The 13783-nt window shown below is 39.7% G+C and overlaps 1 protein-coding gene across 1 annotated transcript; it reads left to right on the top strand.

Moving 5' to 3' along the window:
- Positions 1-6627: 6627 nt before the first annotated feature.
- LOC121933870 (vomeronasal type-2 receptor 26-like) lies at positions 6628-12048 on the top strand. The gene is made up of 4 exons (XM_042473860.1): positions 6628-6915; positions 7731-7862; positions 10377-10503; positions 11132-12048. The coding sequence occupies exons 1-4, from the start codon at positions 6628-6630 to the stop codon at positions 12046-12048; spliced, it is 1464 nt and encodes a 487-aa protein (XP_042329794.1).
- The last annotated feature ends 1735 nt before the right edge of the window (positions 12049-13783 follow it).

Here is a 13783-nt window from a genome sequence, read left to right on the forward strand (position 1 = left end):
CTTCACCGAGAACCCAGCAGGCAGGGCCTGAGCCCACACAGCATCCCCTTCAGGCCCCAGCCAGGTCTCGGTAATGCAAGCCAGGTCGCACTTCGAGTCCTCCAGTAGATCCTGGAGGATGTGGGTCTTATTGTTAACCGACCTGGCATTGCACAGGAGCAGCGACAGGGTTTGTGGCACGGTTGGAGTGACCCTCAGGTCCATCAGGTTGGGAGGGGGACAGGAAGGCGAGATAGATATACTGCATCGATCACGCCTTCCCCTGGAACGGAAGTCCCTTCTCCCACCGCCATTTCAAAGACATAGCCATGTTGGTCTGGAATATCAGCATGCAAAGGACGCTTTGTAGCACTCCATGCATCTGAGGAAGTAGGCCAAGTCTACGAAAGCTTACGCTACAACTTCATTCACACAATGAGTCTCAAAGGTGCTACAAGATCCTTTGCATAGAGAAATTTTAGTACCGGTATATCTTTACTAAACGTGCTGAACATGAAAATGCTACTGACCAGAACAAACTTCAGTATTTGAGTGAACCCCATCTAACTTTGTACAATAGAAATCCCTCTTTTGTTTTACCTGGTTAAAGTGGCTGTGCCATGTAATGATGTTCTCATTAATAGATAACTGTTTGGCCAGTGATGACTGAGGATCCATTCTTCCTATTTTCATTTTTGAAAAGAATTGGCTGGGTTCAGTTGATAATATCAAATCCAGCCATCAATTCGCCCTTCTTATCAAAAGACACCTTGTCCCCAGAACTGTTGTTGAATGACATCCTGTTTAGGAAAAGGTAAAGCTAGACTGGAAGAGGTTTGGACAGGTTTTATAAACATGGTGGAACAAAATGATCATACTGTAACTGGCTCTGATTCTTCACACCGGGATAGACCTACACTGTTTTCCTAAAGTTTTGGTTACTTCTCCCACAAGTTAAAAATACAAACGATAACAGAAGTTAAAATACAATTAAACAATCAGAAAAGATTAAAACCAGGTTAAAACATATTTCATTAAAACACATTATATGCTAGTGTTGTGATTCTTACTTCAGGGCATGGCTGACCCTATACTGGGCAGAGTCAGATGATTATCTTAGGTGGCAGATTCAAAATAGGAGGCAGGAATGACCAAACCTCAGCTGTTTTCTTGAATGTCACCGTTATTCCACCATATTGGTGGATGTAACTTCTTTGTAGGCCACACACACAACCTGTCCTGTGCCTGTGACTTAGCCTTCTTTCTCAGCAGTTGGATATTTTATGTTCTTCTTCCCCATTCTCTTTCTGCCCCTTCTTTTCTCCCCTCTTCTCTGTCTATACAGTGGGCCTTTGGTATCCACCGGGGTTTGGTTCAAGGACACCCCCCCCCCATGGATACCAAAATCCATAGATGCTCAAGTCCCATTAAATATAATGGCATAGTAAAATGATGGCCCTTATATGAAAGGGCAAAATCAAGGTTGGCCTTTGGGAATTTGTATGCTTTTAAAGTATTTTCAAGCCATGGATGCTTGAATCTGTAGATAAAAAATCTGCGGATAAGGAGGGCTGACTGTATACTATAAAAACTCCAATAGAAACATTTTTGAATTAGAAAATGACCTCTGCTTTTTTACTGCTATCAACTTTGAGTAGAAGCATTGGTTTCAACTTGTGACAGCTGTCTTCTATCAATAATTTCTTTGCCAACACTACATTGGGCCATAACTCAGCTTATTAAAATCTCCCCCCATCTCATTGTTACTACAATGGTGGTGCAGTGGTTAAAAGCTAGTACCGTAGCCACAAGGTTGTGAGCTTGATCCCAGGGGCTCCAAGGTTCACTTAGCCTTCCATCCTTTAGGTAAAATTAGTACCCAGCTTGTTGGGGGCAAATGGCTTACAGATTGTGAACTGCTTAGAGAGCGCTGAGTTCACTGATAAGCAGTATAGAAATGTACATGCTGTTGCTATTGCTATACTGACAAAAAACTCAATGCCTCTATCAGAGTTTAGGTATACATTGCATATTTATTAAAGGATCATTATATGAACATCTTTGACTTCATTCCTTTTATTATTCCATTTCCTCAAACTTTTAAGATATGTAAATGACTGGCTGGATGAGGGAAAACAAACTCAGGTTGAATCCAGAGAAAACAGAGTTACTCGTGATAGGTACCCCAAGTCCAGGCAGGGAGATTTGCCATCCAGTCCTGGATGGGGTCACACTTCCCCTAAAGGACAAAGTCCGCAGTTTGGGAGTACTCCTGGACTCATCCCTACAGTTTCATCTCAAGTGGATGCGATGGCCAGGAGTGCTTGGTACCAGCTTCAGCTGATACGCCAACTGCGCCCCTGTCTGAACCGAAAGGACCTTGAAACTGTAGTACACACGCTGGTAACCTCTCGTTTAGATTACTGTAATGCGCTCTACATGGGGCTACCTTTGTACCAAGTTCCGAAGCTTCAGCTAGTCCAAAATGCCGCAGCCAGATTGGTCACTGGTACCTCAAGGTCAGACCACATAACACCTGTACTAAAATCCTTACACTGGCTGCCAATTAGCTTCCAGGCACAATACAAAGTGTTGGTGATCACCTGTAAAGCCCTATATGGCTTGGGCCCGAGTTACTTAAGGGAATGTCTCTCCTGACATAATCCACCCCGCACTCTCCAAACATCTGGGAAGAACCTACTTGAACACCCCAAGGTGAGATTAACATCCACTCAGCAAAGAGCATTCTCGGCTATGGCCCCAAGGATTTGGAATAATCTTCCGGAAGAGCTTCGACTTATTCCTACCTTGGACACCTTCAAAAAGGCATTGAAAACTTACCTCTTCCGGCAAGCATACCCTCCTGATCTTTTATAGACTCCAGAAATATGCTACCTCCTGATCAGGAGTCTACCTCAGGCTGTAATAAGATTTTATACTGCATCAATATGGTTTTATATTGTGATTTTAAATAATTGTTACTAGTATATTGTTGTACGTATAATCTGACTGTAATCCCGCCTTGATCCATCGGGAGAGGCGGGACAATATAAATACAGTGGTACCTCGGGATACGAAATACCCAGGTTACGAAATTTTCGGGATACGAAAAAATCCCATAGGGAATTATTGTTTCGGGTTACGAATGTTTTTTCGGGTTACGAAAAAACTTTTGGTGCTTTTTTCGGCTTTTTCGCACGGAATCGCGGCTTTTCCCCATTAGCGCCTATGGCAATTCGGCTTACGAAGGCTTTTCGGGTTACGAAAGCGGCCGCGTTACGAATTAATTTCGTAACCCGAGGCACCACTGTAAAACTTATTATTATTATTATTATTATTATTATTATTATTATTATTAACTTTGGTATATGGTACCTGATAGCAAATACATCCACTACATTAGGCACAATGTTTTGCTTTTTTTAGGGTGAAGGTTTGTTCCCCTTCCTGTCCTTTTTTTACCTTTTTCCTTCTGAAAGTCAGTGAATGTGTCTACAGCACACGCTCCCTTTGGCCTATATTTTATCAGCTGTGCTAAATATCTAATGTACTGTTATTTTAAAAAATAAACTTGGTTCCTATCCAGAAAGAAAGGTTTCCTTACATGGTAGCCTTGGATTAGTGGCTGTATATTAAATGAAAGTACCAATACAAATGTTAGATATTGCAGTTCCCACATCCTTTTCCAATATCCAACTTATTCTAGGAAAGCCTTAACTACCTTGCCCACATATTAGGGTGGTTATGTATCTTTAATAGAGGTTCTTATGTCCTTCCATTTGCAACTCCATCTTTGAACGGCCAACCTACTTGTGAAGCTAAATATGAGAATAGGATGGGAAACACAGTTAATTCCAGTATAAAATGGGAATAGTTGGACTATGGCCTGTTACAGACTGCCAAAATAAAGCTGCTTCGGGTCTCTTTGGAGGTATGCTATTTAAATGATGCATGGGTCCTAAGAGTCCGGAGGTCGCGCCAAAGCCACACTCCGTTCCTAAGCACCAGAGTGCAGCTTTTGGTGCAGCTTCCGGATTCTTAGGATGCATGCATCATTTAAATAGCATACCTCCAAAGAGACCCGAAGCAGCTTTATTTTGGCAGTCTGTAACAGGCCAATGATTCTGGAAACCAGAGTCCAAATCCCCACTTCAGCATGGAAGCCCACCAGGTGACCTCTGAAAGTTGCATACTTTCAGATTCAGAGGAAGTCAAAGGCAAACCCCTATCAACAAATCTTGCAAAGAAAACTCCGTGATGGGGTCACCTAGGATCCTCCATAATTTGGAAATGACTTGAAGGTATACAACAGCAACAGGAATTTGGGGACATAGGTCCTGTTTGTCTCAGAACAATGGTGTGCCTATTATGGCATTTGTATTTCTGTTTCCATTGATTTCTTAACTGAGTGTGTACTTCCCCATTGACTGAATACCTTTGGACATCCAGCTGCCATCCTTGAATCAGAAGATATTTGTGTTGAAATGTTAGGAAAGAGTTTGTGTTGTCAAGCATACTACTGTATTGATGGTGTTGAAGGAATAAAAAAGGCAGAAGTAGTTATCTCCACCTAATTATCAAAATCATTATAATCAGTTCATGATTAATGCTCCAGAGTTTTTCCAGAGGGCACTATTTTTTAAATTCTGAAAATATGATAAATACTTCAGTACACCATTGACAGCTAAAATTAGGTCCTAGAGAAAGAGAGAGAGATAAGACAACTTGAACAGTTGACTACATAATTTCTAAGCCAGTAAACACTGGATATTGGCAATCAGCTTTTTCAAACCAGGCTAATACTAGCAGTCACACGATAGGAAGACTAGAAAACTCTCCCTTTAAAAAGAAGCCTTGCAATCAGGTGCTGTGATGCTCCCTCTACTGTTACAAGTTTTGCTGACCTCTCATTTGATTTACACAGTGCATACTGTTAAGTGCACACCATTGGATCCCTTTCCTATTCAATATGAATGGCACCAGACAAACGAAGTCCTCATTGGTGGGATTGCAACTCATATCCATCAAATATTCCCCCCGATTTCATTCCAAAATCATCCTTCTCAGGAGTCATATGACATGCCAGCGTAAGGAACTAATTTTTACTTCAAGTATTTACTTCAAGTATTGATACTATTTTAAGGAATTTTATTTGTATGTTGGCAAACTTCATTTATAGATTTTATAGTCAGCAAAGGGCTTGTTTGTGGGGGTTTTTTGGGGGGGAATAAATGAATTACTGCAATTTGATTTTGATTGATGTGCAAAATGAAGGAAAAAGCAAAAATTCTCCATCTAAATCTTCTGCTGATGCTTATTAGTTCTTTCGGGGACAAATTACACCTTATGTCAGAGTTCTTTGACATTGGACCTATGGAAATCAACTGCTGTAAAAGACATTTGGATTGAAACCACATTAGAGGGAATGGCCAATGCTTTTGCTTGCGTTGTAGCTCCAATAAAAATCCCAAAGACAAATGTAGTTACTTTGAGCTGCAAAGAGGGAACTATTCTGAATTTGTGTTGTTTACATAAAAGTCAATTTTGGCTCCTTTGGGGTGAAACCATGTCAAGGCAGCTTATGTAGTACAAAAGAGTTCAATATACCAAAACATAGGAAGTAATGAAAACAGCACTATCAAGAATAATAAGTAATAATAAATTGTTCGTCCATATGAGAGTAAAACAGCCAAACAGAGCCAAGTAAAAGGGACATTAAGAGAGACAAACCGCTGCTGAAATTCACTCCAGGTTCTTAATCCTTATTCCTTTGGTGATATCTTTCATAATCTATTGTATTTGATTTCTTACGCTGGCATTTGAGCAAGGAGAAGAATGTACCTCTATACCTAAATTCAATTGTGGGAGAGATGTCCAGCAAAAACCCAGTGCCACAGTCAGCAGTAGGGCTTTTGGAGGAGACCAGAGTTTTGGAGGAATAGAAGTAAGAATAAACTTAACCCCACCTGCCTTTTATTCAAATAACACAATAAAAGCTTTCAACTCATTAGAGTAACCCTAAGGCAAGTTTATCATGGGGGTTTCTTGACAGAACTTGTTCAGAAGAAGTTGTTCTCTTCCTCTGAAGCTCAGTTCCCAAGTAGTGCCCAAAGTCACCAACCAAATTTCCGTAGCTGAGCAGGGATTCAAACACTGGCCTTCCTAAATCCCACAACTAAACCATTACACCACTTCAACTGTCCAAATGTTATTGCCCAATAGAAGGCTCAAACCCATAACCCTGAGATTGAGAGACTCATCATCAAATGACTGAGCTAGCCATAAACAGTGTCTTAGTAGCAGGATCATAGTTTTGGGAGTCTCTCCAAAAGGAAAGCTGGTTTTTCAGAAGATTCTGAAGCCTTTCATGTTTTAGTCTGTGTTCATTTAATAAGTGATAACTCCTCTGGGGAATTATTAGAATAATTCAGATGATCTGAAGATTGTTGTCTAACTTAAATTAATATTTTAAAATTAAAATGATATTTTGAGGCATTTACATTCAATAGAGACCAGCTGGTCAAAAACCTTTGTTATAAATGTTCTAATCAGAATGTTCTCAAGCCAGATTAGAGTTCGAACAATACCACGATGCCAAGAATGGTAATAGCTTCTCTTCTAACAAGCTCTTCTTATTTTTAAAGGGTAATGACAAAGTTCTTCCAGCACATCCTAGCCTTGGCATTTGCAGTTAATGAAATCAATGAAGATCCTAAGATCTTGCCCAATGTCACTCTTGGCTTCCATATCTATGACAGCTGTTCTAGTGCCAAGCTGACCTATCGAGTCATTCTGGACCTGCTCTTCAAATCACAGGCATTTATCCCAAACTACAGGTGTGGCATCCAGAGCCATCTCATTGGAGTTATTGGAGGTTTTGATTCTGAAATTTCCTCATGTGTGGCAGACATCTTAGGTCTCTACAAGACTCCACAGGTAAGATTTGCTTTGGGGACTTTTCTATACATTGCAAGTAGTCATCTGTGCCTTGCTCAATCTGCTGTAAATAACTGTAAGATATGATATGTTGGAGTACAAATAAATCCTCTCTTCACACTCACTTTGATTTGAAACCAGATAAATTAGAATAAACTGAAAAGGAAAGCAAGAGATGTAGTGAGTACATTAAGGAGAACAAAAACAAGGAGGGTTTCTTTCTTGTTATTTCTCAACTTCAACTGATGACCACCCTTTGGATGAGAGACAGTGAAAAATCCCAGTCATCACCTGCCCTGTAAGGTCTTGCAAACTTAGGGTCATGGATTCCTTGATGGAATCAATCCACCTGTAATGCAGAGTTCATCTTTTCCTACTGTCTTCCACTTTACCAAGCATTATTATCTTTTCCAAAACCAGATTACCTTATGTCATCTCAAGATACAATTTAGTCATCTTGACTTCTAGTGAGAGTCCATTCATTTGTTATTTTATTGCACCAGCGCCACATTTCAAATGAACTGCTTTTTCCTGACAGCTTTCCTCACTGTCTGGCTCTTATAAATATACATAGAACTGAAATCCTATGTCATGAATGAAAGAAAGATGTAGGAAATGTATATATACCTTTATTAACACTGCAACTGAGAGTTTTAGTGATTTGTGAGATTGGTTATATTATACAGCAACATTATATTACGTAACGTGTTGATGTTGGCATTTTTCTGAATGAAAATATAGGGAAGAAAACATTAAGAAAGGAAGTAGAGGAGTGTCCTTGTTCCCTCATCTGCACTATTTATTTATTCATTTAGGTTTCTTATGGTTCATTTCAACCAAGAATGAGTGATCAAACGGATGTCCCTTTCTTTTATCGCATGGTCCCTAATGAAGATCTTCAGAATTGGGGAATTGTCCAATTACTTCTGCATTTTGGATGGAAATGGGTAGGACTCGTCACAAAGGACACAAAAGATGGGGAGCATTTCTTGTCAACTCTGGAGCCAATGTTTTCACAACATGGAATCTGTCCTGCTTCTAGAGTAATTCTTCCAAAAAATACAGGTTTCAATGAAATGATTGATGGTTTCCTCAATACTGTAGACATGTTCATGGGTAGGAAAGAAAATGCAGTGATCATATATGGGGAAACAGAATCATTTGCATGGCTGACCTTTTTCCTTGCAGCAAATGTGCTGGTTTCTAGAGATGACATGAGCTTTACTGTGAAAGTGTGGATTCTGACAGCACAAATTGATGTTGCCTTGCATATCATTCTAAAGAGTTTCAATATGCAGAAACTCCATGGTGCTATCTCCTTTGCTCTTAAGTCCAAGGATGTAGAAGGCTTCCAGGAATACCTTCATAGTATCCATCCATCTGGTGAAAAATCAAATGGTTTTATCAAAGAGTTTTGGGAGCAAGCCTTTGACTGTTCCATTCAATCATCTGAAGTCCCAGGAGGCTTACTTGAACCTTGTACCGGGGAGGAGAAACTAGAGACCCTTCCTGCTACCTTTTTTGAAATGAGCATGACTGGCCACAGCTACAGTATCTATAATGCTGTCTATGCTCTAGCGCATGCTTTTCATATGATGTATTCATCCAGATTTAAGGCCAGAGCAAAAGAAGTTTCTAGCATATTCAGCCCTCATGTGGAATCTTGGAAGGTAATGTCTTATTGGAAAAGGTCTACTGCCAAAACCTGTGTTGCATTGGATGTTTGATATATAATGATCATTGTAATATTTGTCTCCAAAGTTCTCCTTGGAGAACTTCATCAATATTTTTTGGTTTCATTTCAACATGCTGCACTCCTGTCCAGATGTCACATAAAGCCTCCATGTTGTAACTTTATTGTACTCCATCCTGGAGGTTTTCCTGCGAACACCACCAACTTGTGGTCACATTGATTCCAGCTTCTTCCTATATCTATTACATAAATTAAGATGTCATTCATAGTCATGATTCTCCTGTCACAAAGGTGTTGATTTTTTGCTTTTTGTTTTGCTTTTTGTTTGTTTTTTAGTTAAGACCCAAAGATCCATCTAATCCAGCTTCAGATTTCCTTCACCACCAATTAATTAATTCTGGAAAGTCACAAGGAAGAAATGAAGAAGCTTCCTCTGAACCCCATATGAACAAATTTTGCCAAGGAAACCCCATGATAGAGTTGCATTAGGGTCTCCATAACTCAGAAACAACCTGTACACACACAGTAACAACAATGAACTATTCCATTGATTCCAGTCATCTCATGATATGTCCAAACTACAACAGTCTCAGTTTAGTCAATTTGACTTCATGTGAGAGTTGAGGCTAGGGATTCATATAAAACTATTTTTCTCTCCATTTAGCTTCACTCTTTGCTTCAGAGGATTTCATTCAACAATAATGCTGGAGATGAAATTACATTGAATAAGTATGGCGAATTAGCAGCTGGATTTGATATTACAAATTTAGTCACTTTCCCAAACAATTCATATATTAGCATTAGTGTGGGAAGGCTGGATCCACAACCTCCTCATGTCAAAGAATTCACCATTGAAGAGGAGAGAATCCAGTGGCATGGAGGCTTCATTCAGGTGGGAAACATCTCTTTCAAGTGAGACATCTAATAAGATTCCACATCACCATCTATGTTTCTTAACTTTACAAATCCATAGCTATATTGCGAAAATGAAACTGTGTTAAATATGGCAGAGATGGCACTGGCAAAAAATCTCAAATTTTTGTTTCTTTCCCATTTTTTGTGAGTCTTTTCTATAGACACCAGTAGGTTGCAGTAATGGAGATTTTATTCCCTGCTTTGCTAATAAACTCCAGAAGACGAAAATGTACATTAGACACTTCTGATGCATGTTGTACACTTCTGAGGCGCATTGGACATTTGTTTTGTGATTGAGGCATTCCTATTTTGCTCCAGCACTTCTTATGAAACTACTTTTTAATCATCTTTTTTTATTATTTAATTTTATAGTTGGGAAGGAGGGGTGGGTCGGAGTTTTGTGGGGCTTGTTTTTATTGTTGCATATTGTATTTTCTTTGTTACCCGCCTCGATCCTCAATTAGAAGAGGTGGGATATAAATATTATTATTATTATTATCCAGTGTCCAGGTGCACATCAGGGAATATGCAATGTGTGTCTGTGCTCATTGTACATCAGGTCATGGCACATCAGACTTCACCAATGGATAATGCATACCCATATGTTGTAATGTCATGGTATCTCCTAGGTAAATATGGGCATTGCAAAAGTACTCCATTCAATTTTGCACAAACATGAGACCATTCTCAAAGATGTTAAATCCCATGTTGAAAGGCAGCCAGTGTCTTTAAGGTGAAATACTACTGTGGTTGAGCACTGATAAGTCAAATAACCCCATCTCAGTTCATTTTTAAGGGAATATTCCCTCAGATATTTTCACAGCACTAAATTCTTTTCTCTCTTCAAAAACAGGTGCCTCCTTCCTCTCTCTGCAATGATAAGTGTTATCTCGGCTACAGAAAGAAAAAGAAGGAGGGGGAGACATTCTGTTGCTACGATTGTGAGCCATGTCCCAAAGGGAAGGTTGCAAACCAGACAGGTAGGAGGCATGTTGTCTCAGGCTGAGGAAACTGATGGTAGGGAATATAAATGAAGCTGGTATACAGTCCTAACAATGGCTGGTTTTATCATAGTTAGGCATAATGGTCTAGCATTGGGCCATGATGTAGTTGTTCATGTTTTGGGGATACTGCAAACTGCACTGTTCAGAATGAGTTAATAATTAACAGAAGAAGAAGTTAGAGGCCTTTGGATCAGAGGGAGAAAAAGAAGCAAGCTCTAAACGTGTAACAGGATTTGTTTTACATGCCCCTAAAACAGAGCAAATGAGCATCCAATTCCTCTTCTGTGAAGAACAAATTGGTAAAGGGTTAGGAGAATGCGTAATCGTGTCCTTTAAAATTTCTTGCTTCTTGAAACCCATGTGTTCTATTTTAAGGGAATGAGTGGCATATCTTGTTATGGGTTCAGAGCTTGCAGATGAGCATTTGCAAGCTCTGAGTAAAGCAGCTTCCTGGAAATTACATTTCAAATCATTCTCCATAGCTTTAAGAAAAGCACATTTCCTCTTTTAGACCAAGATTGTTTTCCCAACTAGAGGATCAAGATGCATTTTCGCTCTGAAAATGTTATCACAAAGTTAACATCAGCATATTTTCCTCTTACAGATATGAATGACTGCATCAGCTGCTCAGAAGAGGAATATCCAAACCAGGGAAGAGATGGTTGCATTCCCAAAGTTCAAAGCTTCCTTTCCATTGACGAATCTTTGGGCATCATTTTAGCTTTTTTGTCTCTTTTCCTATCTCTGGTGACAGCATTAGTACTTGTAGTCTTTCTCAAGCAACGGCACACCCCCATTGTCAAAGCCAACAACCAAACCCTGAGCTACTCGCTCCTCACATCTCTGTGTCTTTGCTTCCTTAGCTCTTTGCTATTCCTTGGGAAGCCCAATAAGACGACTTGTCTTCTTCGACAAACAGCATTTGGCATTCTCTTCTCCACTGCTGTGTCTTCTGTTTTGGCCAAAACCCTTGTCGTGGTTGTGGCTTTCATGGCTTCCAAGCCAGGAAACATTTTCCACAAATGGGTGGGGAGAAGGTTGGCACATTCTGTTCTTTGGGGCTGTTCCCTTGTCCAGGTAGGCATTTGTGCTGCTTGGCTGGCAACGTCTCCTCCCTTCCCAGACTCCAACAAGCATTTGATCATGGAAGAAATTGTGGTGGAATGTAATGAAGGGTCAGTTGCCATGTTTTACTGTGTCTTGGGCTACATGGGCTTTCTCTCTCTCGTCAGCTTCACAGTGGCCTTCCTAGCCAGGAAATTGCCTGACGGTTTCAATGAAGCCAAGTTCATCACCTTCAGCATGTTGGTCTTTTGCAGCGTTTGGGTCTCCTTTGTCCCAACTTACCTGAGCACCAAAGGAAAATTTATGGTAGTTGTGGAAGTCTTTTCCATTTTGTCCTCTGGTGCAGGGTTACTGGGCTGCATCTTCTTCCCCAAATGCTACATTATATTGTTGAGGTCCGATTTGAACAACAGGAAACAACTTGTAAGGAGGAGAAATGATTATAATACAGGTTAAGTCTCAGTTATTAAAAAAGCTTGGGACCAGAAGTGTTTTGAATTTTTTCGGATGTTGGGGTACCTGTATTTTTATATATGTATGTGATGACATATCATGGAGATGGCACCCACATCTAAACACAAAATTCATTCTGGCTTCTCTTTTATTAGCTCCAAAACATCGTATTTCCTATGCTGATTAGCATATCCTCAAATGTCTCTGGCATAATTTACTGCGATCCTTTGTAAAATCTGATCTTGGGCTTCTCTGTGGAAAGATCCCCACTAGTGATATATCACCTCTCTGAAATCTTTCCCATTTTGTCCATCGGCCAGAGTTTCTCATTGCATCTTCTCCTACAAATGCTACATTATCTTGTATCACCAATATCAAAACTTTCTTCCATTTGCTCCATACTTTACAGAATTAGGTGAATGTCCAGGCTGTCAGTTGTGTTTCTTGAGAAATGTTCCTAGTGTGAGTCTGTGAACCTTTCGCCTCAAGCTATTCTGTATGAAATAATCCACCAAGTGGCTTTGAGAGGCATGAAATAAGTGCACTTCTGTCCCAGATGGCCAGTGAGTTGTTCTTAGGTTGTCAATAAAAAAGACACAGATTTCCTTTTAATGCCATAACATTTATGAAAACAAGAATAATTATGAAATAAATGAAAGACTAAAACTTTGTGTTTACACATAATGATAAGAAATATGGCTGTTGTGTGCCTTCACTTTATTTCTCACTTATGGACACACTAAGGTAAGCCTATCACAGGATTTTCTTGGCAAGAGAGTGTGACTTGCCTAAGGTCATCCACTTAGTTTTTATGGTTGAGAGTCATTCACAATCTGGTTTCCTAGAGTCCTTGTCCAATGTTCAAACTATTACACTATGACGGTTCCCCATGGTAATAAATAACAATGAAAAAATTAAGTGGAATACTATGCCATCACGGGACAATCGGTCTAGGTCTGTTCACTTGCAGGCCACACTTATTTTTTGTGGACCTTTGACACGAACACCAAAGATAATGTTTACCTAACTGGATCATAACGTGTGTGTGTGTGTGTATGTGTGTTATGAACAATGAGTGGTTATGCTCACTGTCTACAATGTGGCCTGTCCCATTTTGGCTACTTATTTTTCCCTAATTTGTTGAGGTCTCTGTCTCCTGTCTCCAGAACTATCCTTCCTATAGTTAAAATATACTTTACTTTAAACATTTTCTTTGGTCTATCCTTTATTATTCTCTTATCTTGCAAGCAGTACACTGTTTGTTTTTACTTTATGATTTAATTCCATTAAAACATTTAAACATTCATTACATATGTATGAATAAATGTTGACATTTACAGTCATTATGTCAACATTCATTCACTCTTAACATTAATAACCCCTAATCTCTTATCCACAAAAATCACTCAAAGAGACATCTTCATTGCCCCAAGGTCCATGTGCCTAGATGTCTGCAGTTACCCAAAATAAGGAATGCTAGAATGCCATACTGGGACAGTGAGTGAAAACAGTCCTGATAAGGGGATTGATGATGGTACCCACGTGGGCTTCCAAATGTATACCTTTTTGTAACCAATGACTGAATGAAATGTACATATGTTTAATTCTATGTACCAATCAATATATAGCTGGGACATTCTTTGTTTGAATCCCTATAAAAGGGTATGTCCCCTATTGATCAGGGCTTCAGACTTTGGCAAGATATTCCTCTGAAGCCAGCCAGCTCTCGCACTTCTGG

This window comes from Sceloporus undulatus, chromosome 6 (genome assembly GCF_019175285.1).
Source record: "Sceloporus undulatus isolate JIND9_A2432 ecotype Alabama chromosome 6, SceUnd_v1.1, whole genome shotgun sequence".
Classification (NCBI taxonomy): domain Eukaryota; kingdom Metazoa; phylum Chordata; class Lepidosauria; order Squamata; family Phrynosomatidae; genus Sceloporus; species Sceloporus undulatus.

Bases quoted from the DNA above. Each gene is read 5' to 3' on its own strand.
- LOC121933870 (XM_042473860.1), top strand. From the start codon at position 6,628: ATGACAAAGTTCTTCCAGCACATCCTAGCCTTGGCATTTGCAGTTAAT. The intron at 7,863-10,376 runs GTAGGACTCGTC...CTTCAAAAACAG, and splicing joins TGCATTTTGGATGGAAATGG to GTGCCTCCTTCCTCTCTCTG. The intron at 10,504-11,131 runs GTAGGAGGCATG...TTCCTCTTACAG, and splicing joins GAAGGTTGCAAACCAGACAG to ATATGAATGACTGCATCAGC.